Source organism: Panthera pardus, unplaced genomic scaffold (assembly GCF_024362965.1).
Source record: "Panthera pardus isolate Hobbes unplaced genomic scaffold, ASM2436296v1 HiC_scaffold_1, whole genome shotgun sequence".
NCBI lineage: Eukaryota > Metazoa > Chordata > Mammalia > Carnivora > Felidae > Panthera > Panthera pardus.
Window position 1 is genome coordinate 55,391,731 of NW_026526654.1, and position 25,097 is coordinate 55,416,827.

Consider the following 25,097-nt stretch of genomic DNA (forward strand, 5'->3'; position numbering starts at 1 on the left):
TTTTATTTATAATAGCTGTTGAAGTTCAATAGGTTTACTGTTATTACATCATCAATGTGTTTAAAGTCTCAATCCCTAGCACGTTTGGTCAGTGAATTCATACACAGCTTAAATGCCCTTTGTCTCCAGCCTTCAGTTAAATGGCTGTTCTCCCCTGTGATAGAACACAGGGGAGTAAGTGTAAGGCAAGAACTTGCTGACTCTCTAGGCTTTTTGTTCTTTTCAACATCTTCAGCCCCCACGCTCCCAACAAGGGAACGCAGAGTCCCAAACAGGGTTAACTTGGCATCTGATGGACCCATAGCTTTGCATGGCTTCTGGCTCTGGCTACGCCCATGTTCCTTAACATCCACTCTGCTAATTTAGTGTGTGTCAGGAGTCATTCTACTTCTCTGTGTTTCTCTAGAAAGTCAATTTAGTACAAATTGGGACCTATTTACTTTCCCTCCATCTAACACATACTGTTAGTCAGCAGGGCTTCTGAGGACAGCAGTTGCTATTTGAAGAAAACAAACCCTCTTTAGACCTTTCTGAATGTTTTAAACATGACCCAACCTTTTCCAGTGTTGAACAAAAATTAATGAGAGAAATGCTTTGTCATTTGTTGCCTCTGTACCCTGCCACCTTTTTTAAAATTTAGTCTTTGTTGAAAAATTATATGTACCTTATCACTTTAACTTTGTCATTTAATTAAAGCTTTCTTTTCCCTGAGCATCTAAATTGTTAATTTTTTCTTTGAGGGATGACTCTTGATTGCTCACAAAAACAAGCAAGGCTTTTCTCTCTCTCCCTGCTATCAGTTTTAAGGGACATATTGCTTCCTCGGCACTGTCATACCAATAAATCATCCCAGATTACTTGCAGTCGTACAGTACTAAAGTATACCATGCATTTTAAAGGAAATCTGCTATTTTCTTTTCAATCAGATGAGCAATGTGAAGAGACTCCGGCCACGGCTCAGTGCTATTCTCTTTAAGCTTCAGTTTGAAGAGCAGGTGAACAGCATCAAACCTGACATCATGGCTGTCAGTACTGCCTGTGAGCAGATAAAGAAAAGCAAAAGCTTTAGCAAGTTGCTGGAACTTGTGTTGCTAATGGGAAACTACATGAACGCTGGCTCCCGGAATGCTCAAACCTTCGGATTTAACCTTAGCTCTCTCTGTAAAGTGAGTTGTTTTTTTTTTTTTTAAAACACATATTTGCCTGGACACTCATTCTTAAATGTCAGCCCTGATTACATTATTTAAATATTTTTATTTTGATGTGTTCATTATCGAGAATTTGAACCAAACCATGGACCCAAACCCAGAGTGAACTGAGCTAATTTACTCAACCTCTGAGCTAAATCCAAATATTAATTTTCTCTGATCTGCAAATCCAACTGAAGGATTTTGTTTAATAACAGAATTATGTCATAAACCTATCCTTTCCCAACCTAATGAAATGGAACATCAAAATATTTAAATCTAATATTCAATTCAAGTGACTGCAAATGGTGGTATATACATATTGAGAATTGCTTAAGATTGTCGCTTCAGTTTTTACTTTAGCTATTTAAATAGTTCTGTGTGTTTTTGTTTTGTTTCGTTTTTTTGCAAGCTGACTAAAGGGAGAAAAGAGTGAGACTGCTTTATATAAAGGGGGAAATTCCTCTTATTAGGAATAGACAGACATACCTTGGGTATCATTAATGATTTTGAAATGTTTGTATCTAAATATAATTTTAAAGGATGTGAAAATTGAGTAAGTTTAGAGATTTTTTTTTTTTTCCTCCTGAGTTCTTCCACATGTTAAATACTGTTACGGCAAATATATTCACTGTTTTCATATAACAGAGTTCTTTCCTAGGAAGAGGGCCATAGCAATAGTGCTTTATTGATCTGCTTGCAATGAATTCTTCTTGTTACACATCACAAGAAAAGCCTTCTTTTGTTCTTGACCTGCTAACATCTATACCACCTGATTAAGGAATTTGATGACTGATTTCCCCCCCCCCCCCCCCCCCGCTATCCAGAAGTTTGCTTTATACCACTTGATTTTTCTGAAAGACCTACATTAGCGTGTATGTAACCTCTTTTCAAACTGAAATCCGAAGAGGATTTTCGCTTTTACAAAATGGGGATTGCTTTTTTGCTTTATGCCACTTGGCTTAAAGGCCAAATGAAAGGTTTCGTGGGGACACTCTACTTTCGGGTAGCGGGGGAAACCAGTGTTGCCGTTGCCAGTGAGATAGGGAAGGTGAGAAGCAAGTTCAGTTTTAGCTGTGGGTTGGCTTGAATAGTTAATCTCCCAGTGCTTTCACAACTTGCCTTATACAGTGTTCCTGACCTAAGCCTCCAGTTGGTATCAACACCTGTGAGCTTGCCCCACCCCAATTCCATCTTTTTATTTTCCTCTCAGTTCCTGAGCTTGATATATTCAGTTAAGATCCCTAGCATGGGAGGTGCAATTCATAATACATGTATTGAAGACTTTACACATTTGTAGAGTGCTTGCTTATTCCTGTGCCAAATGCTTGACCTGGTCATCCCATTGAATGGATGTACTTATTTACCTGGCATACATGAACCCCCGTTTTTCACCATTAATTATTATTAATTTTTTTAATAGAGCTGTATACAAAAACTTATGGCAACAGTTGAGAGAGAGAGGCTAGCACAGTTAGGAGGGGACAGTTAAGCATTTGGAGAAGGAATTTGAGCTGAGTCTGGAAGTGCGAGTGGATGTTCCCTGAGAGGAAAAGGCGTTCTAAGCTAAATCCATCAGTTTGCATGAAGGGTCATTTCACGGCGTATGTGAGTACACCAAGTGATGGGAAGCCTAGACGGGAAAGGAATGGCGAACAGGCAAATGAAATAGTAAATTGGTCTACATTGGAAAGCACCTTCAGCGCCATTCCTTATGGTGAAGATTTATGGAAACCTGTTAGTTTTTAGTAGAAGTGATGCTATCAGAGACGTCTCGTGAGAACATAATTCTAATAGCAGTGTGGAAGAAAGTTAAGGTGCCCTGTCCAGTACTGTCACCATTAGCCATATGTGGCTATTTACATTTAAATTAATTAAAATTTAAATAAAATTAGCAAGTGCCTCAGGCACACTAGCTATGTTTCAAGTCAATAAGTGTCCATACGTGTTGGCAGCATAAAAATAGCACATTTTCCATCACTGTAGAAAATTCTACTGGACAGCACTGGGGTAGAGGGTTATAGCTGGGAGAGGCTCTCTGACTGGCTGGCTGGCTGGCTGACTGACTGGCTGGCTGACTGACTGACTGACGTATGTAGCACGTGATCTAGGAGAGTGGACTGAGGAACTCAAGCGGAGAAGATAGGGAAGATGAAGGGAAAAAGGAGAGATCAAAGATAACTCCTCCATACTGACGTGTGTGATGTGGTTGCTCAAAAGTGATTGAGTTCAGGCTATTTTTAGTGTTTCCTACCCCTTGTTTACCTCAGTGTCTTAAAGAGAATCTGATGGAAGCTGCTTTAACTATTTAGCAAATATTTGTCCGTTATGAAACAGTGAAGGTACTTTGAGACAATGGAAGTGCAAGCTAGGGTAGTGGCAAAAGGACTTGGGGTAGGATGGAAGGGGCGGGGGGAGGGGAGTATGCACATTTAAGGAATATCTAGGGAACTGTTGGAGTGTTGATAATGAACTTGGAGGTGGAAGGGCAAGGAGGCAAGCAGATTCAGGCTTTCCCTGAGAAAGGAAGCAAAGGAAGAAAAACAGGATGAAGAGCAAAGTTGGGGAGAAGTTTACACCTACAAATCAACTGAAATTTGTTTCTTAGTGCTAAGGGTCTTTTCTTCTGTAGAGCTTGTGTCTCAGAACTGCAGTCGACTCCCTCATACACTTCCTCGAAAGGGAGCTGTTGACAAGAGATTAGGTCTGAGTGATGAGGTAGAATAGCCTAATACAGTGCCTGGTGCATAGCAAATACTCAATAAATGACAATGCACCAGACAAAATGGGCACAAAGTTGTGCCTTTTATGTAGTTAGAGTAGGCATTCTCTCATACTGATAGACAGTGGCTGATGCATAATAATTTAAAAATCTTTTACGAAAGCAATGCATGCTGCTGTTATTTTACTACAGCTAATCTGTAAACCAGTTAATCTGTCTCCAGATAAGAGTTGACTGTATTTTCAGGCAACGATACTAGATATTTTGACCATCCCTCTTAGGATTCTTCTGTTGTGCAAGAAAGAAAATAAATACTACAACTTTATATTTTTTATTAGCCTACATGTCAAGTTGAAAGCTTATATTGAACAAGATGATATCTCATCATGTACGTTATCAGAAGTAGCAGCTTGATCTTTGACAATTGTGATTGAATTTTCACACTGAGTATAAAGCATTTGGTTTGGTGATAAGCCCCCATAAAAGGAATTCCATATGTATTTGACAGTAGAAAGGGTAATATTTTAATCTGTTAAAACATGCTGCGTAATTATATGACATCTAATATTCTATATTCAAAACCTTTACTTTTAAATACACTTTGTAAATTTAGCTCTACTATGAGAAGTACATGGAGTTCTACTAAGTTGTTAACTTTTCATCTTTTATAAATAATTATATGAGTTGTGAAATCTATATAGATTATAGCTTAATTTTAAGGGCTGTATTACATCTTTGCATACCTTTATAATGGAGGTAGCTAAATATAATAGCTCTGAGTTCAGAGGGAAAAGGATTGCGTGGGTTTTTACCCTAAAGATTGGATGTGGCCTCTGTTAAATAAATATAAAAATAAAAGAAACAAGCTAAACATAAGCAAGTTTCTATTAAGATGTAAATAAAAATTAAAGTAGATTTTTAGAGGCTTTCTGGTGGTAAAAGTGAAGTACAGACATGGTCGTGAAACTTTTTGTGAACTAAGAGGTTTCTCCTCCTTTGCCAAAGCTGAACTTCACAAGAAAATTTGCACGTGTATTAGAAAAGAAAAATACGACATTGAGCTGTGTTCTTTAAAACAGTAAATGAATGAATCAGTTACATTAGGATCTTTCTTTTAGAACCATCTTTCCCTCCCCTCCCCCTATCCTTTCCCTAGGAGTATGGGCCAGAGCCTGGTAAGGTTTGACACATCAAGGGAACACTCGTGGAAAGATACAAATATACTCTTCAGTTACATAATGCTATTTCTAGTTTAAGTAAAATGGTATAAATACCTTGGTTTCGGATGGCTTGACTATTTAAAAGGATAAACGTTAGAATATGTAAAAGAATGGATGAACTTCTTGTCATTCATAAAGTCCGCCAAAGATATTGCTAGACTAGATAAAAATTGGATAATATGCAATTGGAGATTATATTCTTTTTTCAGGACCTGCTATTGATTAAATGCAAATCCGTATCCTTAGAAATTCAATCAGTAAATGGTAGGTGATTGCCTCACCAAAATGCCCACCTAGAAAAAATTTACATGTGATTAGTGTTGAAGTTAATTTTCTTAGAGAACCTATTGGTGATGCAAAGATCTTTTTTTTTCTTCTTTCTCCAAGTAGATCAGTGTTCTAGCAAAAGAATGAGTTGACCCAATCATCAAAGTTTAACACTATATTAAAATCTATGAGAGGATTTTTACCTTGTAAATTAAAAAAAAACAACAGGTATTATCAATCCATATACTATGGCTATAGCATGTGTTTAATATTTGCTAATGTCTAATGATAAGTAATTTCCAAGTTACAAATTATCCCAATCAATACAACTGGATGATGTAGTTATAAAATATAGGTCTTTGTTCTAAGTAATTACATTGTATTGGGATAGTAGATATAAATTTTGGAAGAGTTTACAAAGTGTAATAACTGACTTTCGTCAGTGTTAGCTATTTTGGGGGGGAAATTGCAGAAACAAGTAATTGCTGATTCCATTATAAATTGATCAATATTATCACGTTGTAGGAAAACTTCTCTCTTGTTGGCAGTAGAACATACAGTGAGTTCACCTCAAAGGTGAAGTCCTCAAAGGACATGTAGTAACGGGAGTTTAGGATAGTCGGAAGTTAGGTGTTAAAGGGTTGGGAAGTAGCAGGCAAGATTGGTTTTTGTCTCCTCTTGATTTTGATTTTTTTTCCATTTAAAAGACTTTTTTTTTTGTTCATTGAAGTACATGAAATTTGTATCTGATATCCTGTATATTCTTTTTATAAGCTCAGGCTAACCCAAGTAGAATAAAGCTAACCAAAGCTGTGATGAGGAAGATCTTTGAAGGAGAAAAACAACACAGAACAAAAACCAGCCATTTCATTTCCTTTTTGATTGATGCCTCCACCAACTCCAGTGAGTGATTTCTTGAAATTGTGAACAGTTCTTCCTGTAGGACATTGACTCTCAACCAGGAGCACCCTTTAAGAAATATTGATGTGTCAGCCCCACATTGGATCAATTACTTCAGCATGTATGGATGTGGATCTTGATTAGTGGCTTCTTAGAGGTCTCCTGGATGATTTTAATGCACAAACTGAGCTGAGAATCATTTTGTCTTCTGCCCTACTTTATCCCAGAATGGAAAAATCTCTGGTTGGTGGTGTGGAACCAGCCAAGAAACAAACATACAAAAGCAAAACCCAACCAATACAAGAACAAAAACAAAAAAGAAACAGGTCTACGTCTTCACTTAAGAATGAGTGGTGAAAATATTTCCAAAAACTGCTTTTTTTTTGTTTTTGTTGTTTGTTTTTTTTTTTTTCATGCCGAGCTCAACACTACTCTGATAGTAAAGAAAAAGAGTGGGTGGAGTGTGAATCTCAGGCACACGACAGAACTGAAAAAAGTTGATGGCCAGTGTCCTGAGTTATTCTTCAGGGCTCTACCTTGTACAGATAGAGTTTCAGTCATTATATAAAAAGCAGGAGACAAATAACTCTGCCTATCACCTGTTACACTCAGATCGGATCATAGTGTGAAGCTTTTTGTGTGAAATTTTGCTTCTCCTATATCACCTTTTCATTCACTCTGAAGTTATTTTGAAGAAAGACCTCTGCCAAACAAATCCACTGTTCCATCTACATTGTGTTTTAGAAGGATTTTAGAGAGGTTTTTATTCTTTATCGGATTGGCAAAATCACACCAGTGAATTTTGGCACCCTTTGAAAGTAAAGCAGTTTTTGGCCAAAGACTTGCAGATAACAAATGCCATTCTTATTTTACATCCAGCCAATTAAGTCACTGAAATGTTGACTTCCAAAGCAACGTGAAGCTATCTAGGATTTTTAACCCCTTTGATTCATTCAGTAACACATTTAATCAATAGCATTTTCCAAGAAATATTTAATTGGGTTTACTAAATAATGTTTTTGATAAATTGTATTCATATTATCTTAGTTTTTTTTTCAACTGCTATTAATCATTGTAAATTAGAAATATTCTTTGAGGCGCCTAGATGGCTTAGTCGGTTAAGCATCTGACTTCAGCTCAGGTCATGATCTCACGGGTCATGGGTTCAAGCCCCGTATAGGGCTCTGTGCTGACAGCTCAGAGCCTGGAGCCTGTTTCGGATTCTGTGTCTCCCTCTCTGACCCTCCCCCACTCGTGCTCTGTCTCCCTCTGTCTCAAAAATAAACATTAAAAAAAAATTTTTTTTTAAAAAGAAATATTCTTTCACTAGAATTAGAGTGGCTTTACTCATGATCAGCAGATACACTGCTTGTGTGCTATCATCTCACCATTTTCATGAAAAGCATTGCTAATCTATGAAATCTCCTTTCCCCCAAACACATAGTCTCAGAATTGGCCTTAACACCATGCTTATAGACAGGCCTCCTATCCTTTAGAGGGAGCACCCAAGAAGAACCTTACCAGTCATCTCTGCTTTACTCCAGTCTCCTGTTTTTGTGCATTTTCAAAATGAAAAATCAAAAATTGAATAAGATGCTCCATTCCTGATAGTCGAGGAAATTTATTGTTTACCTCTTCTTTGTCAACAGTTTGCATTGTTCTTGCATTTTTGGAATAGAGGCAAAATGTGCAGGATTATTATCTCCACAGTTAGACAATGGCATTTGTGAACATTTGTTCTTAGGTAGCAGAGGTGGGGAGTACAATGATAAAAATGGGTATACACTAAAACCAAAGACATTACAAGAAAGGAAAGTTATTGGCCAATATCTCTCATAAAAACAGATGCAAAAATTCTTAGCAAAATGTTATAAGCCAAACCAATAATGTGTAAAAAAGAAATATATACTACAGCCAAGCGGGATTTATTACAGGTGCGGGAGACTGGTTAAACATTTGAAAATCAGTTAATAGAATCCATTACATCCATAGGCCAAAGAAGAAAAATCATTTGATCATGTTAATATATGCAGAAAAAGCATTTGATAAAATCCAACAGGCATTCATGTAAAAAACTCAAGAAACTAGAAATATAGAGGGGGACTTCCTCAAGTTGATGAAGAATATCTACAAAAACTACAGCTAGCATTGTACTTAATGGTAAGAAACCAAATGTTTTCCCTCTAACATTGGGCAAAGAAAAGGATGTCCCTGGTCAAAATTCTTTTTCTTTTTTTTTTAAGTTTGTTTATTTACTTAGAGTGAGTGCGGGAGGGGCAGAGAGGGAGGGAGAGAGAGAATCTCAAGCAGAGTCCACACTGTCAGTATGGAGCCTGTTGTGGGGCTCAAACTTGTGAACCATGAAATCATGACCTGAGCTAAAATCTAGAGTTGGACGCTTAACCGACTGAGCCACTGAGCCACTCCCCTGGTACCCTTCTTATTCAGCATTGTATTGGAAGTCTTAGCTAATGCAGTAAGACAAGAAAACGAAATAGAAGTTGTATAGATTGAGAAGGAATAAATAAAAGTGTCTTTGTTCATAGGTGAAATGTTTGCCTGTGTAGAAAGCCCTACCAAATTGACCAAAACCAAAAAGAAAAAAGAAAAAATATATATATACCTCCTGGAACTGGTAGGTAATTATAGCAAAGTTTCAGGATATGAAGTTGACATAAAAAAGTTAATCACTTTCCAAAAACAAGCAACGAAGAGCTGAACTTGAAAGGAAAAACAATATCATTTATGTTAGTACACAAAAGAGTAGTACTTAAAATATGTACAAGATTCTTATGAGAAAAACTATAAAACTTTGATGAAAAAAATCAAGAAAGAGCTAATAAAGAATTAGATATTCCATGTTAATGGAAAAGAATGTTCAATATTATTTAGATATTTCTTCTTCCCAACTTGATCTGTAGATTCCATGCAATCCTAATCAAAATCCCAGCAAGCTATTTTGTGAATATTGACAAACTGAATCTAAAGGCCATATGGGCATGTAAAAGACCCAGAAAAGCCAACACAACACTGAAGGGGAACGGAGTCGAAGGACTGATACTCCTCGACTTCAGGAATTACAAAGCTGCAATAATCAAAATATTCTTATATTGGTTAAAAAAAAAAAAAAAAAAAAGTGGACAGATCAGTGAGACAGAATAGAGAGCCCGGAAATAACTCTACATAAATATAGTCAAATCTTTGACAAAGAAACAAAGGCAATCAATGGAGAAATAACAGCCTTTTTTTTTTTTTTTTTTTTTAATTTTCTTTGAATGTTTGTTTATTTTTGAAGGAAAGACAGAGCATGATCAGGGGAAGAGCAGGGAGAAAAGGAGACACAGAAAGCAAAGTGGGCTCTAGGCTCCATACTGTGAGCACAGAGCCCCATGTGGGGCTCAAACTCACAAACCGCGAGCTCATGACCTGAGCCGAAGTCGGATGCTTAACCGACCGAGCCACCCAGGCGTCCTGAAATAACAGTCTTTTGAAGAAATGGTGCTGGAACAACTGCACATAAACATGCCGAAAACAAAACAACAAAAACTGTATCTCCATACAGACCTCAGGCCTTTCATAAACATTAATTCAAAATGGACATAGCCCTACATGTAAAATGCAAAGCTGTACAACTTTTAGAAGATAAGAGAAAATTCAGGTGACTTTAGTTTTGTCAATGACTTTTTAGATAGGGTACCAAAAGCATGATCCTTGAAAGAAAAATAGTGAGAAGTTGGATTTCATCAAAATGGAAAACTCTGCAAAAACACTTTTAAGAGAGAAGATAGGAGTGCCTGCGTGGTTAAATCGGTTAAACCTCTGATTCTTGATTTCAGTTCAGGTCATAATCTCACGGTGGTTCGTGAGGTGAAGCCCCATGTCGGGGTCCATGCTGGCAGCGTGGAGACTGCTTGGGATTTTCTGTTTTCCTCTCTCTCTTTCTTTCTGCCTCCCTCCCTCCCTCCCCCTCACTCTCTTCCTCCCTCCCAACGTCAAAATCAATAAACTTAAAAATATATAAAAAAGAAGACACACCACAGACGGGGAGAAAATCCTTGCAAAATGCATATCTAATAAAGGACTTCTATCCAAAATATATAAATAACTCTTGAAATTCAACAAGAAAACAATTAAGAAATGGTCAAAAGACCTGACCGGACACATCACCAAAGAAGATTTACAAATGGCAAATAAATATATGAGCAGATAGCCAACATCATAGTCAGCAGAGAATTGCAAGCTGAAACAATGAGACAATGTACACATCTATTAGAATGGCTAAAATCTGAAACATTGGCAAGTTCAAATCCTGGCAAAAATGTAGTACAACAGGAAGAGAATGCAAAATGGTACATCTCTGTTGGAAGACTGTTGGGCAGTAACCAAGTTAAACATAAATTTAGAATTCAGTGATCACACTCTTACTTACTTTTAACGCCTTACTTATTCAAAGGCGTTGAAAACCTGTGCACAAATGTTTATAGCAGCTTTATTTGTAATTGCCAATATTTGGAAATAACTAAGATGTCCTTCAGTAGGTGAATGGATAAACAAACTGTGATGCCTCCATACAATAGAATAGTATTCAGTGATAAAAATAAATGATCTCCCAAGCCAAGAGAAGATTTGGAGGAAGCTTAAATTCATGTTATTAAGTGAAAGAGGCCAATTTGAAAAGACTACATACTGGATGATTCCAAATATACGTATGACTCTTTGGAAGAGAGAAAATTATAGAAATGGTAAAAAGATCAGTGGTTGTCAGGGGTTGTGATGGAGAGAGAACACAGAAGATTTGAATAAGAGCACGGGGAGTTTGGGGATTGGGTGGGTGAAACTCTTCTGTATGATGGTATAATGGTAGATATATGATCTGCATTGTCAACCCCCCTACAACTGTAGAAGGCAGCGGATCTTAAGAATAATGTCATCAGTTGTGACAAAGGTACCACACCCATGTAAAATGTTACTAATAGGGAAATTTGGATGGAGGAGAGGGTATATGGGAGCTCTGTATTTTCTGCTCATTTTTTTTTTTTTCTGTAAAGTTGAAACTGCTTTAAAAAAATAAAATCTAGGATTTAAAAAATAAAAGGTAGAACATTCAATTTATGTGTTTGGTCCATTTATATTAATTAAAGAATACTGAGCTGTTTTAAATGTCTTGTGGATAAGGAGGCTATATAAATAAACAGAACATCGAACAATACAGTAGATAATGTAATAAGCTAAAATTTTTACTACAGTGCAAAAATTCTTTGAACTCTGCAGTTTTTGTAGTTGCTAAAATCCAAAAGAAATAAATTAAAAACATAATTCAGGGAAAGTGGGGGGGAGTATGAAAGAAACTAGCTTATAATTATAGAAATCCACATTATATAAAGCATTTTCTTATTTAATATTTAAACTCTCGTCATTTTAAAATGAAAACTACACAATGAATAGAAACTATTTTCATATATGAATATCACAATTTGTCTAATATATTTTTTTACCTAATATCATTTGATCTCTACTTTAAAATCATTTTGAAAGTTTTATTATAGGTAGTAATAGTTATGGCAGTGACCTAAATGATGTTAAGCATCTTATTTTATTTAAATTAAGATTTTTATTTACATTGTAGGGAGATAACCAATCTTTTCAAAAAAATTAATCAGCATGGTGATTATTTTTTTAAGGTAGTTATACACATATCAAAAAACATTATTCATTGTATAATTGTGGTTTTCACTAGTGAATTTTTCCTGGCACATTGCCCTTCTTATCTAAGTAAATATGATATTTTTTTTTTGATAGTATGTGTTTACACACCTATTTTCATGGGAATACCTTTAACTTCTATTTAGAGTTCCTATTTCGTACGTTCACAAATCGCTTTATTCTGCATAGGATTTAAGATGTAATGTGATGTTCATATGTATACTTGTTCAAGTCTGTTAAAGGTTAAACTTAACAGCTGTCTTTTCATCTAAACGTATTCGAATAATATTTTGTCAGCACTAATCTATTAGCAATGTTGAAAAACTTGCTGTTTCAGTGATAAGATTTAGGTGACATTTTATTAAATTTATAGATACAACATTAGAAAGAATGGCATGCTCTCAGAACTAGAAATGACCTCAAGGTAGCAGGTGTCTGTTTTTAGAGGCTTTTCGGGCTAAAATTAGCAGGTCGTAGGGCTTCAGTATTTTAAATTGCATCTGTTCTTTTGTTGTCTTACCTGCCATTTTTGTCCACCTGGTTTTGAGAAATTTGTTTATTTTGACACATAATAATCTAAAGATTTTTGTAGAGGAACTGTATTTTGTAGTAGTTAAGAACTTAGGATTCAAACAGACATGGGTTCAAACCTTGGGCTTATCAGATAGTAGTTATATGACCTGGTGTATGCTACATCATCTCTCAAGTCTTTTTTCTCCTCTTTAGTAATGTGTATAATACTAGTTCCACCTAAAGATGTTTTGTGTTTTAAGCATTAAATTATATCCTTTTTGACTAGTTCTGGCCTCAGGGTAAGTGTCACATAAGAGCTACTGCTATGATAATATCAGTGGTATTTGTGTTAATGGCATTAATATTAATATTGCTGTTATTATTTATAATAAAAACTGATCATTAATATTATTTCTAATATTAATCATATTAATTGCCATACACAAGTTAGGGTCTTCTAGAATGTTCCTGGGGCAATTACAGATTCTCGTAATTTTGTCATTTTTATGGTGTTCAGCAGTGTCTCCAACATCCAGAGCAGTAGTGCCGTTTTGATACATACTTAGATAATAGAAGCATAATAATGGAAGTAGAGCTACTGATTTGGCAATACTCTTATGATTTAAGTATCATTAGTCAAAGAGTGTGGGACCTTTGGATTCTGAGGATCACCAAAAGGATACTCAGTTTTTATTTTAGGAATTTTTCTTGTGGTTAAAACAATGGAATATTCTTTAAATGTCATCCGAATTTGTGCTGAATGGCTTAAAAATATTCCAAAACACTGCATTGTAGCTACAAAGGAATTCTACTCCAGAGTGACAAGTAGGCCATGATTTATTACAGGATCTTCTTTTAACGTTATTTTGTCTGAAATGAACAGAGCAGTTGAAGAAACTCCATCCATCTTTGTGTTTATTTGACATCCATGCTGCATTAAATGTACCTCAAAGAAACAATATACAAATAAGAAATTCTACTTAACAGTGATGATTACTCATCAGCAAGATACATCTCTTGGCAATAAAACAAAAGGAAGCCTGTCAAGCAATGTCTGTTAAAATTTAAATAAAGCATAGTTTTTAAACCTAAATGAATTTTTAAAGCAAATATTTTAGCTTCATTTTCTTTCCAAGAGTTAGCGTTACAAAGTGTGCTCAAGTGAACTGTTCTTTCTCTCCAACAAAATTAGCACCATCCCCCAGCTTTCCTTATTCTTCTAGTTCAGTTGCTGATTATATATGATAGGAGTAATTAGTGGAAATAAAATGTGCCCCTTTTGTTCATGTTTATCAAAAAGTGAAAAAAAAATTGAGCAAGTGCATAAAAAGACTTTGATAAATATTTTGTGCATTTATGCTTTTGGGAGGTGCCCTTTTTTATCCTTTTTTATAAAGTGACATGGGGGAGAAGTAGAGGAGGGGATAGAGTAATTGACGCAGGAAGAATAACTTTGTGTACTTTTTCCTGAGAATGTTAGGACCTGAATGAAGATTCTCCACCCTGGAATTTAAAGCCACATAGCAGTTTGTAAATGAGACACCATATGTTATCAACAAACAGTTGCCATCCTTGTTTCTTGTCTAAACTTATCATTTATTAGGTTTAATTTCAAATTTATTTACTTAGAAATTTTATTTTATTGTTTTGGTCTTACGAATGTTAAATACAGATTCTAAAAGGATGGGAGAATTTTGCTTCCATTTACTATTCAGTGGACATACTTTTGAATATTAGACTGTTGCCAATACGCTACCTGCTAAGCAGTTGATGTTTTCAGTAATATAGCCAGAATAACACTCTGCCCCATAAATTAGTGTCTAGCTCTGTGATGGTCTCTGAACAACTTGAATTTTTGTTTGACTTGTATACTTAACATTTACTAAACTGGTAGATGCTATAAACTATATTCCAGAATTCTAATTCTGAATTTTTATTGCTCATGAATAAAGATCGAGATTGATCTCATTGGTTGTTGTTAGATCACAGAGATTTCTTCATACATTTAATCCTAGCAGTGGCTGGCTATTTAGTTGCATCATACATAGTACTTACTGGAAAGCTCTTTGAGGGCTTTGCAAATTACAGAGGTAGATGGTCCTTGTGCTGATCAACATTCTACACAGGCCGTGTATCTAGTTTCACAGGAAAGGAACATGGTTGAAGGGGAGGGGTGTAACCGGCAGCAGTGGGGAGCTGAGAGTTCACAGAAGGGATGCTATTCCCAAGGCAGTCATTGCTGCCAGGGGGGAGGGGGAGAGAAGAGTTTATTATTAAGGTGTTTTAAAAAACAAAAACAAAATACAGCTTTTATGCTAAGTCTTGGTTGTACAAGAGAAAAATTATTTATGAAACTTTGCTACTTTTACTCTGGCCTTATCCATTAACCATGATAGTGTGAAGGAAATTACGGATTGAAAGGTAATTTAATAAATCCGATTGGCATTCTCAGTATATGTGAAAACAAACTGAAAGATTCTAACGGCCGTTAGCATGCAAAAATAACTTGTGAACTGAGATTACAACTAGGTTAATTCATTTTTATTCTAGTATTTTTTTTAAGTTTATTTATTTTGAGAGAGAAAGAGAGAACGAAGGGGGAGGAGGGCAGAGACGGAAGAAGAGAGAGAATCCCAAGCAGGCTCTGCACAGTGTCAGCATAGAGCCCAACAGAAGGCTCAATCTTAGGAACCATGAGGTCATGACCTGCATCAAAATCAAGAGTCGGATGCTTAACCGACTGAGCCACCCAGGCGCCCCTATTTTAGTATTTTTAAAATTAGATTTTGCTATGTCTATCAACACTTGAGTCCGCTATAATGTATACTTAATATTTTTGGAGTGGAAAACGAATTTGGAGTCTCTTTTTTTCTGTCCAGTCCCATATTCTTATTTTATCTGTGTGAAAACTGAACTCTAGTAACTTACCAGTGACCATGTAACTAGTTAAAGGCACTGTTTAGCATTACCAGGTCATCCACACCTGTTAGTGGCAATTAATCTAGCTAGTTAGTCAAGACCTTTTTTGAGGTATGCTTTTTAAAACACTCAGATGGATGTTGTGGCTTATGTTCCTTTAAAAAAAGGTATCAAATAATGGATTGTGTCCTATCAGTCAGTTTTTAAGGTGCCATACTTAAGGAATCATACTTTTGGTTTGCATGTTGAAAGGCCAGTGCAGCATTTAAATCTATCACATGAGTAATCATGAAACTCAGGTTGTGTGGGAGGGTAGCTCTGTATTTCCAGGAATAAGATATTTTTATACTAATAAGTAATGTGTTTTAACATTTGTGATGGTAGAGTTTATCTCTCCTAATTCCACTATCAGATATTAACAGTTGTTTGATACTTGTCTGATAATAATATGATATTTAGTGATGTAGAATTTTAAAAAAATTACATACACACCCACCCCAATTTGAAGTTGGAAAGGAAGCAGGGAAACAGGGCTGTCCACAACTAGGTATACCAAGAATTTCCAGCTCCAAATGAACTCTTTGTACAAAAGAAATGATTTTCCCCCTTTCGTATGTATCTGCTCTGAATAATTACTCAACTATAGGGAACACCACCACATGACATATTTGCTTTCTATTCTCCCTCAACACCCCCATCCCCAGATACTACACAAAACCTGAGCTGGCTTCCATTTATTTTTTATGTTTTTCGCATCATTACTTCTCCCTTCTGGTTGCATGCCTTGGCCATTTCAGATTAGAATTGTCTACTCTAGTCTTCTCTTCAAGCCTCTGTCCAGCTTCCTTTCATTCTGTGTACTGGCTTGGATTCATTTGATCAACTGTTTAGCTTTGGGGGCTGAGGGCTCACAAACTGGTGACCTAGTCCAGTCTGTTCCTCTGAGTTCTAGCCAGACATGCTCAAGAGTTTACCCACCCTCGAGGGAGAGAAAATTGGTTCTTTGGAAGCAAAAGTATCTTGCTGTTTTTATGTGCAAAGCATAGATGTACATACAGTACCTAAACAGTTACACAGTATACCGATGATTTAAAAATTTCGTAAGTGCACGCAATTAAGAAAAAATGCCTAAAGATGCTCCTTAGCCAGCAATAATGAACGACAAAAAAAGTTTGAGAAGCATTGTTTTACACCTGTATCAGTCTACATCCTTGTTGGGCATTTTTACTTGGATGTCACTTAAAAGCTTTAAACTCAACCTGGCCAAAACTGAAACTGGTCTCTCTTTGCCCACCCCACCTAAATTTGTTTGTCTGTCTTTCCACTTATTCCAATTAATGGCACTGCCTGGGTTTCCATGCCCCCTCCATCCTGTTATCTCCGTCCCCAAGGCACTGCCTCTGCTCAGGCCTTCTTTCCCTGACCGAATTATTGTTACAGCATTTTAAAGTTCTTCATCCTGCTTCTGTTCTTACCTTTGCTTTTCGTCTTTCATCCACACTGCACTAGAGGGAACTTTCTAACTGCAGGTCTGGTCATCTCTTACCCAATTTAAAAACTCCCAATTCTGGGGTGCCTGGGTGGCTCAGTTGGTTAAGCATCCAAATTCAGCTCAGGTTCCAAATTGATCTCATGGTTCGTGGGTTGGAGCCCTGCATGAGGCTCCGTGCTGACAGCTAGGAGCCTGGAGCCTGCTTCAGATTCTGTCTTCTTTTCTCTCTGCCCCTCCCCTCTTGTGCTTGTGCTCTCTCTCAAAATTAAATAAAGATTAAAAATAAGTTAATTAATTAAAAAGTACCCCCCCCCCCCGATTCTTAAGGATCAAAATCTTCTTTCCTTTGCATGGCATACACTTCCTCCTGTTTTCTGGTCTTTTCTGATCTTCCCAGATTTATATCTTTCTACGCTATCATCCTCCTCAACACACACTTTTATTTTGGAGTCATTCAGACTCCTCAAATGTGTCATTTTCCTCTTCATCTATGGCCTTTTTAAAATGCTGTTCCATCTGCTTGTGATACTGCACTTTTGAATTTTCTTCCTCCCTTCCTAATCCCATACAACTTCCTGTCTACCAGTGTTCAGTTCAGATGTCCTGTCCTCTTAGGCATACTTTGTGATTATTCTTAGTATACTCTTTGTCACACCAGGGTAAATGTGTGTGTGTGTGTGTGTGTGTGTGTGTGTAGGTATGTATGTATTCCCCCCCCCCCCCACCCAGTAAACAGCTTCTTGAGGAACTCTGTGTCTTATTTGTTATTGTATCTCCGACTCCTGCAGTATCTAGTAGGCATTCCATAAATATGTGCCAAATTAAAACAAAGAAACTAACGCCTGGGGTTGTTTTAAGTACTACTATTATATAGACTTTCAGGTTACACTGCTGTCCTAAGTATTTATCATACATTTGCTGCATAATAAATTGCATAATAGATTAAACTTATACTTTCTTTCCAACAAACGTTAATGATGTCACTTAAACCAATTCATAAAGTGTAGCTTTCAAGTATTTAAACCTTTGCAATTCAAAAACAGAATTAACTAATTTTACAATTGACTTAGCTTTTACCTATAAAATGTAGTATTAATGTAATATAAATAGGCAGATTATCAAAATATTTTTTACTGTTTTTTTCTCCCTCTCATCCAATTTAGCTAAAGGACACAAAGTCCGCAGATCAGAAAACAACACTACTTCATTTTCTGGTGGAAATGTGTGAAGAGAAGTACCCTGATATCCTGACTTTTGTGGATGATTTGGAACATTTAGACAAAGCTAGTAAAGGTTTGTGGTTTTATAGAAAACATTTCACTGCTTTGGGTCTTCAGTTAGTACGCAAAGACCGAACATAGTGCCTTTTATTTGAATATACTTGCTACTTTGCCATAGTGATTTACTACTGAGTATGTCATTTTAAAAATAGAATGTCATAAGACATTTATTTTATGAGTTATCATTATTGGAACTATAAGTTTAATGGTTTTATATTAGAAAATGAGGCCTGAATTAAAAAATACATTATTTTGTAGTTTATACCTTATGAGTTCCTACCAGCCCCACCCTCTGCTGCTCCCCCCCCCCCCCCCCCCCCCCCGCCACCACTGTTACTGGTAAGATGCTTCCTTGATTCAGTGTCATTCACTTGGGGACAATTGTGTGTCTGGGCCAAGCCCCAGTAATCAGTGGCCCCAGTTAGCCTAAGTTCTAAATCTATCCACATTGAAGGGACAGACTGCATACTTTGTCCTAGCAGAGACAATTCCATGCAGTCCTTTGTAATACCCAGATAGCTAACCTGCTTCTGGTCCTTACTGGACTTAGATCAGGTTGCAAAGGGTCATGAGAGGATAGGACCTGGTATTAATAGTTGGTTATAATATGATTTGAATGCGATTTTTTGATCACTTAAAAAATCTAGTTTTTATTTATATATCATGGATTTTGTGGAAAACATTTTACATGCTTCAACAACCAGTTTATGAATACACATTTGTATGAATACATACCTATACGTACATCCTTTTTTGGAAGACAACTCATTTGAAGTGATGGGATATCGTTATTCTCACTGTGTTGAGTCCTGGTCATTAGAAACGTCAGACTATTTTTGTAATCAGTTAATTCCCTTCTTAAAATTGGAATTTGTCAACTTAAGGATACTTGTTTTTCCCCTATATTTTAGTAATACTTCTTCTTAAACAAACAAACAAAAATCACTTTTATCATTTTCTACTCCCTTTAAATAGTTTCCTGAGATTTAGGTTTCTTTAAAGTATCTATCTCATGCAAGCTTTTTTGAGGGTGGGAGGGGGTTAGAAATAATTAGTCTGGATTTTTAAGACCCAAAATAAACTTTTCACTTTATTTTTTGATCTTGCATGTGAATATAACAATAGTGAAATTACTTACTTTGCCTTTGTGCTACCTTAGAATGTCCTTGGTATAAGAAGATAATGACCAAGTATATATGCATGCATTTAAATGGAATTTAAGAAGGGAAAATAATCAAATTATTTTCTCATATAAAACAATGAGATAGGGCAACAGGGCACAGAGGAAAAAAATATTAAAAATAACTCTAAGTGGTTGATTTATTAATTCAAGAAGGTAATTTCTCTAAAATGAGATTTCTGAAATTTTGGAATAAAATGTAAGTAAACAGGCTGAAAGAATTGAAAGTGGATGTTCTTGATGAATGGTAAGCATGATAAGTTAAAGAGAAATAGATGAAAAAGTTATGCATAATGCCTTGAAGTATAGAGAAAGTTCTTTTTCTGAAGAAAAGAAAGCTGAGTAGTTGATACATTATATCAACGTTAGGTCTTTGGCAAGAATTAAATCCATGCAAGCATGTTCTGATAATAACAGTTTGCATGTCTGACCACTTCTCCATCTTTCCTCCTGGTTCTAAAACTGAACAGTAAGTTGGAACATACTTCTGTTTCAGATGTACTTTTTAGGACAGAGTTTATTTTCTACCAGTTTTGCTCTAAATTAAGTTTTTAAAATGGCATTTATCTGTTTTGACTCATTTGATTGTACTTGAAATTCTCTATAAATATTTTAATATTTTGCTTTTGAAAACTATTTAAATTTGATAAGGGCTTACAGAGTTGTAACTTGGTAATTAGATTCTTTTGTTTGTTTTCTTTTTTGGTGTTTCTGTGGGGGCATTCTAGAGCCTTGCATGCTTCTCATTTCCATCTGTTAGAGCGGAGGCGTGCATATGTGTGTAGGTCAGCAGACAGTGTGAATGCATTTCACTGGGAGCAGCCAACTTGATGTTTGAAATAGAAAAACCATCACTGAGATAGATATATATAGATACAGATATAGATATGGATGTAGATATTATATAGTATAGGTGATTGTTGAGCATGATTTCTTTGTGTGGTTATTCTATTAATGAATGAGAATTTATAGGAATGAACGTGAGTTTTGGATGAAATGAGTCTACATTTGCTTTGGAAAATTTCAGTGATTTTATATTATATATCATCATTTAAAAGTTTCCATATTTGAAGTCTCCTCAGTGAGCTATCACATGAATTAAAAAGTACCTTTGTTTTTGAGACATAACAAATCCTGGCCATTAAGTCCTCGTGGATCAGCAGGGGGATCTTTCATTGCAACTAATGAGCTTACCCGTATGACAATTTTCAAAAATCTACTTCATTAGGGCTGCTTCTTTTCTAAGAGATAATGGCTTACAGCTTTTCTGTTGTATTTCGCTGAAAATATTTTGGGTTATTATTGTATTTCTATATACCATTGCAATATTTCTTTTTTTTTTCCCCCTCCTGGACTTTTAAGACTGAATACATTGTCTCTTATCTAAACAGTTGAAGTTTAATGGACTCTAATCTGTGAAGGTTATATTGATTGTTTCACAATAACCTGCTTCATTATTAAATTGGAATGGTATTTTATTAATGAGTAGAAAATATGCCAAAACTCTGTGGGTTGGGGGAGTGTTTTAAGGTAAAACCAAGGTAAGTTTATAGTGTCACCTTGTTCAGCCCTGTCTCTTTTAGGGTTCTCATAACTCTGCCATATATCTGTCTTCTTCCCTAGGTAGTCTAAATTCTAGAAATGCCATCTAAGTCCAGTCTGTAACTCACTTATTCATTTGATAAGCCTGTGTTGTATGATTGCTCAGTGTCAGAAACGGTGCACTTGCTGCTGGCCCAAGGTTTAGCGTCTGTGTCTTGGTGGAACCCAGGCTTCCTCATTGGCACCCGGCTCCTGTTCCACGGGTTCCTCTTGGATTCTCAGTACCCTTCACTTCCACCTCCTGTTCGATGCAACTTCTAAGTATTGCCATTGTTATAAGCCTAATACTGAGCCCCGCTACGCATAAAATATGGCTCTTAATTCCTACAGCCTTAACTTCTTCTCCCCAAATGTTATTTACTTGAGAAAATCCCTTTTAGTACCTTTTCTTTTGATTTCCTTTTTCTCATTCACCTTGCCTCTCTTCAGCCTTCAGCATGCCAACTGAAAGCCGTGTGGTGGATTTTAAGTTAAATTTGTGGAAAGTGGCAGCTGTGGCCTACAATGTTGCCTAGCTCTCTCCTTTATCGAGTAACTTAGAGTAAATGTCACCTTCCCTCTGGTGCTTTTTCCTGGTCGTTCCTGGGAGCCTCCCCTAAGTTTCAGCGTGCTCTACTCTTTCCTTATGCATAAATACATACATTTTCCAGAAAAATCTTAGACCTTATTTAAGAACTAGGAGTCCAGCCTGGAGACTGTTGCTGGAGCTTTTGGAGATGGAATTAGCTTCTAGAGAAAGGGCAGCCTTCAGTGAATTGTCAGAGTGGATTTAATGATGGCCCACTTCTAATGTTTTTCACTTTTTTCCATTTCCATGTGTTTAGCTTTCAGGAGCATTCTTTGATGTCTTGTATTTGATTTTTGTCCTCTTCATTTTATTGACTTCTCTGCTTTTAAGACTGTTTGTTTGATTTTTAGCTAGTAACTCCTTGCCCTGACCCAAATATTTGTCTCATCAAATACATCTCCAATTCCAAAGCCTTGTGACTTTCCAGCATTTTATGATAAATGGCTTACTAAATACCAAATGTTTATCTTTTATTCACCTACTGTGAACACTTAGAACACTTCATTTCCAGGTGGCAGCCACCTGGAAATGCCTAGTGTTTGGAATTTCAAATTCATCTGCTATAATAAGTAGAAAACATTTTCGAAGGCTCCCATTGACCTCCTTGTACTATAGACTTCTAAAAGTGCCAATTAAATTTATTAGTTTGGTATATATTTTGAATATTCAGGATTAATTATGAATTCAATCACATTTTACACATTACATGTGTACTGTAAATACATAAAAATATTCATTGTGCGACAGACTTAATAACATAAATAGCATTGTGTTTGTTGGAACCATTCTGTCATGGAAGTCATAGGTTACAACCTCATAATTTTGTGAGATAAATAATTCAGTTGGTATTACAAACCAATTGTAGGATATTAGAATTTTCTGAAAATACACATTTGTGTGCATTTCTGTCAATACAGTGAAATAATTTGAAAGAACATGGTGGGGGGGACATTTATAATAAAACAATTTAGAGAAGACAGCCATGTTAGGGTATTGCTTTAATTGAATTGTCGATAAGGAGCACAAAAATATATTCTACTAGGAACTGAATTCTGTCTCCATATGTGGAAGCCCTAATCCTTAGTACCTCCAAATGTGATTCAATGTGGGTTTAAAGAGGTGATGAGTAAATTGAGGCTCGTAGGGTCAGCCCTAATCCAATCTAACTTGTGTCCTTATAAGAGGAGGACATTTGGACAGGTAGACAATGGGAATTCGCATGCACCCAAGACCATGTGAGGAGACAGCAGGAAGATAGCCATCTATCTGCAAGCCAAGAAGAGAGGCTTCAGAAAAAAACAGATTACTGACACCTTGGTCTTGGGCTGAAGAACTATACGAAAATAAGTTTCTGTTGTTTAAGCCACCCAGTGTGTGGCATTTGTGATGTGGCCCTAGAAAACTAATAGAATAACTTAAGACATTTTTCTTGCTGAGGGTTTTTGGCTATAGAATAGAGTAGCCTATACAGAATGATTTTTTACTTTATCAGATCACTTAAACAGTCATAGACCTGCTGTGTTAGATGTTCACTAGCAATCAATTTAGGGATATCAAAGCCTTTTGTGCAAACCATGAGTTATCACATGATTTTACATAATTGCAAGTATGCCTCAATTCCTTTTTTGAATAGACATGACACAGATTAGTACATATATGAGGAAATATTGAGGCAATCTAAATAAATATATTCATGAATGTTCACATTTAATTTCAGGATTAGATCAATGGCATCTCCTAGATTTTATTTTAGAATGCGTTTTACACTGGTATATTAGAATGTTTTTACTCACTGTATCCCTGTGTATATTTCTTTACCACCTACCCCTGTTTTGCTACTTGAGTAGTTGTAATTTTATTATAAGCAAGTAGCCAATAAAGGCTAGTAACACTCTAAGTTCTCTGTTGACCCTTTTCTGAAAGGGAAGTGTGGATGGATGGTTGTGCCTTTTTTTGCATCATCCTATAGAAATAGTGAAAACATTTGGGGTCTCCTACCTGTGTAGCAGGACTCTGCAGATAGATGGTAAAATGACAAGTTATATCTGGGAAGCTACTTTATGACTGCTATGTAGCTAGGTCTCCATGATCTAATTTGACGATCTGTACCCATCTAATAAGTATACTTAGGAATTGTAAAATAATTTTAATATCATTACAAGCCAAACATAATAAAAGACAAATTTATTTTCAAAATGTAAGTCACATACAGGTTTGCATATATGTCCTAAAAGGGCAGTATTTGTGCAATTTTATATTCAGATTAACACTTTTAACATAAAAAGGTAGGATGAAATATAACTGGGCCATTCACAAGGTAAATACAGGATTTACGAAAAACATACATAGTATACTGTGAGCACAGTCTACTGGGAAAAGGGCCACAAGGTCCAAGTTGTCTGATGAATAATAGCATTTTATTTAAATTGTTCCAGTTTATTTCCAGGGATTGTCTATATAGAGTTGGCGTCAAAAGTTTCAACTGGAGACTTGCGTGTAAGGTTGTATTGCACTGTTTCTCTGTGCAAATATAAACTATTTTGAAAAGCAGCATAATGGAATGCAGAGAGACCATGGCCAAAGTCCCTAGAAGGATTAAGGATTCTTTAGACTGACATTGAGGAACACGAGGCATGGAGGAACTGTACTTCCAGCTCAAGATTGCTTTTTGAGATACTGAGCTGAGAACATTTCCTGAATCGGCTGCTGCTTGGGCTGATAGATGATGATGAAGAAGAAAAACACATCAGGAAGACCTCTATATCTTTTTGGAGGTTAGCAGACTGAAAGTGGCATCAATACAGCATTAATCTTTTCAAGAAACTAACAGTTTACAGTGTTTGCAGATTTTTGGCCAGCTACAGATTTGAAATAGCTACTCGAACAGTTCTATCAGTGTCACCTATGAGCCATATCTAACATCAAGTAACAGGACATCAAGTAACAAGACAGGATCAACAGTGACAACCAAGGTCTTAGAGCTCTCAGACTGCTGACGGCGAAGCAGTATTTACTGCACCTCAGTTTTGCAACATGAAGTGGAAAATTATAAACAAGGTGGATGAAAGAAAATTTCAGAATGAGAGCATGTTGAAGGATAGCTTAACAAAACAAATCTGTGCACAATGAAGAAACCTAAGCAGTGGATGCAGTAAACTCACTTCCGGCCATCTGCTGAATGTCACTGCTCACACGGTTGACATGTAGCCAACTGGGTGAAGAGCCCTGGGGTTGCTCAGATGCTGCAGGTGAAATTGCCAACCACTCCCCAGAAACCAGGCTATATGCAGCTTGTAAAGTCTTGACATAATAGTTGTATTAGCTTCATAGGGCTGCCATAAACCAGTTACCACATATTAAGTTCCTTTAAACAGCAGAAATATATTCATTTATTCTTTCACTATTCAGGAATACAGAAGTCTGAAATCAAGGTGTTGGTACTATTGATTCCTTCTGAAGGCTTTCAGCGAGGAGCCCTCTAAGGCCTCTCTTAACTTCTGGTGGCTGCCAGCAAGCTTGCTTCCATTTTCATCTTGTCTTCTCC

General features: G+C 36.3%; 1 protein-coding gene across 5 annotated transcripts in view; it reads left to right on the forward strand.

Moving 5' to 3' along the window:
• Positions 1 to 25,097, forward strand: part of DIAPH3 (diaphanous related formin 3) — a 504,744-nt gene that overhangs the window by 265,727 nt on the left and 213,920 nt on the right. For 4 of the 5 annotated variants that reach the window (XM_053898946.1, XM_053898954.1, XM_053898948.1 and 1 more), the window contains 2 exons: positions 927 to 1,166; positions 18,087 to 18,216. In XM_053898946.1, coding sequence (XP_053754921.1) covers positions 927 to 1,166; positions 18,087 to 18,216 — 370 coding nt within the window. The remainder of the gene's footprint in view (positions 1 to 926; positions 1,167 to 18,086; positions 18,217 to 25,097) is intronic. The other variant, XM_053898962.1, reaches the window with a different exon arrangement.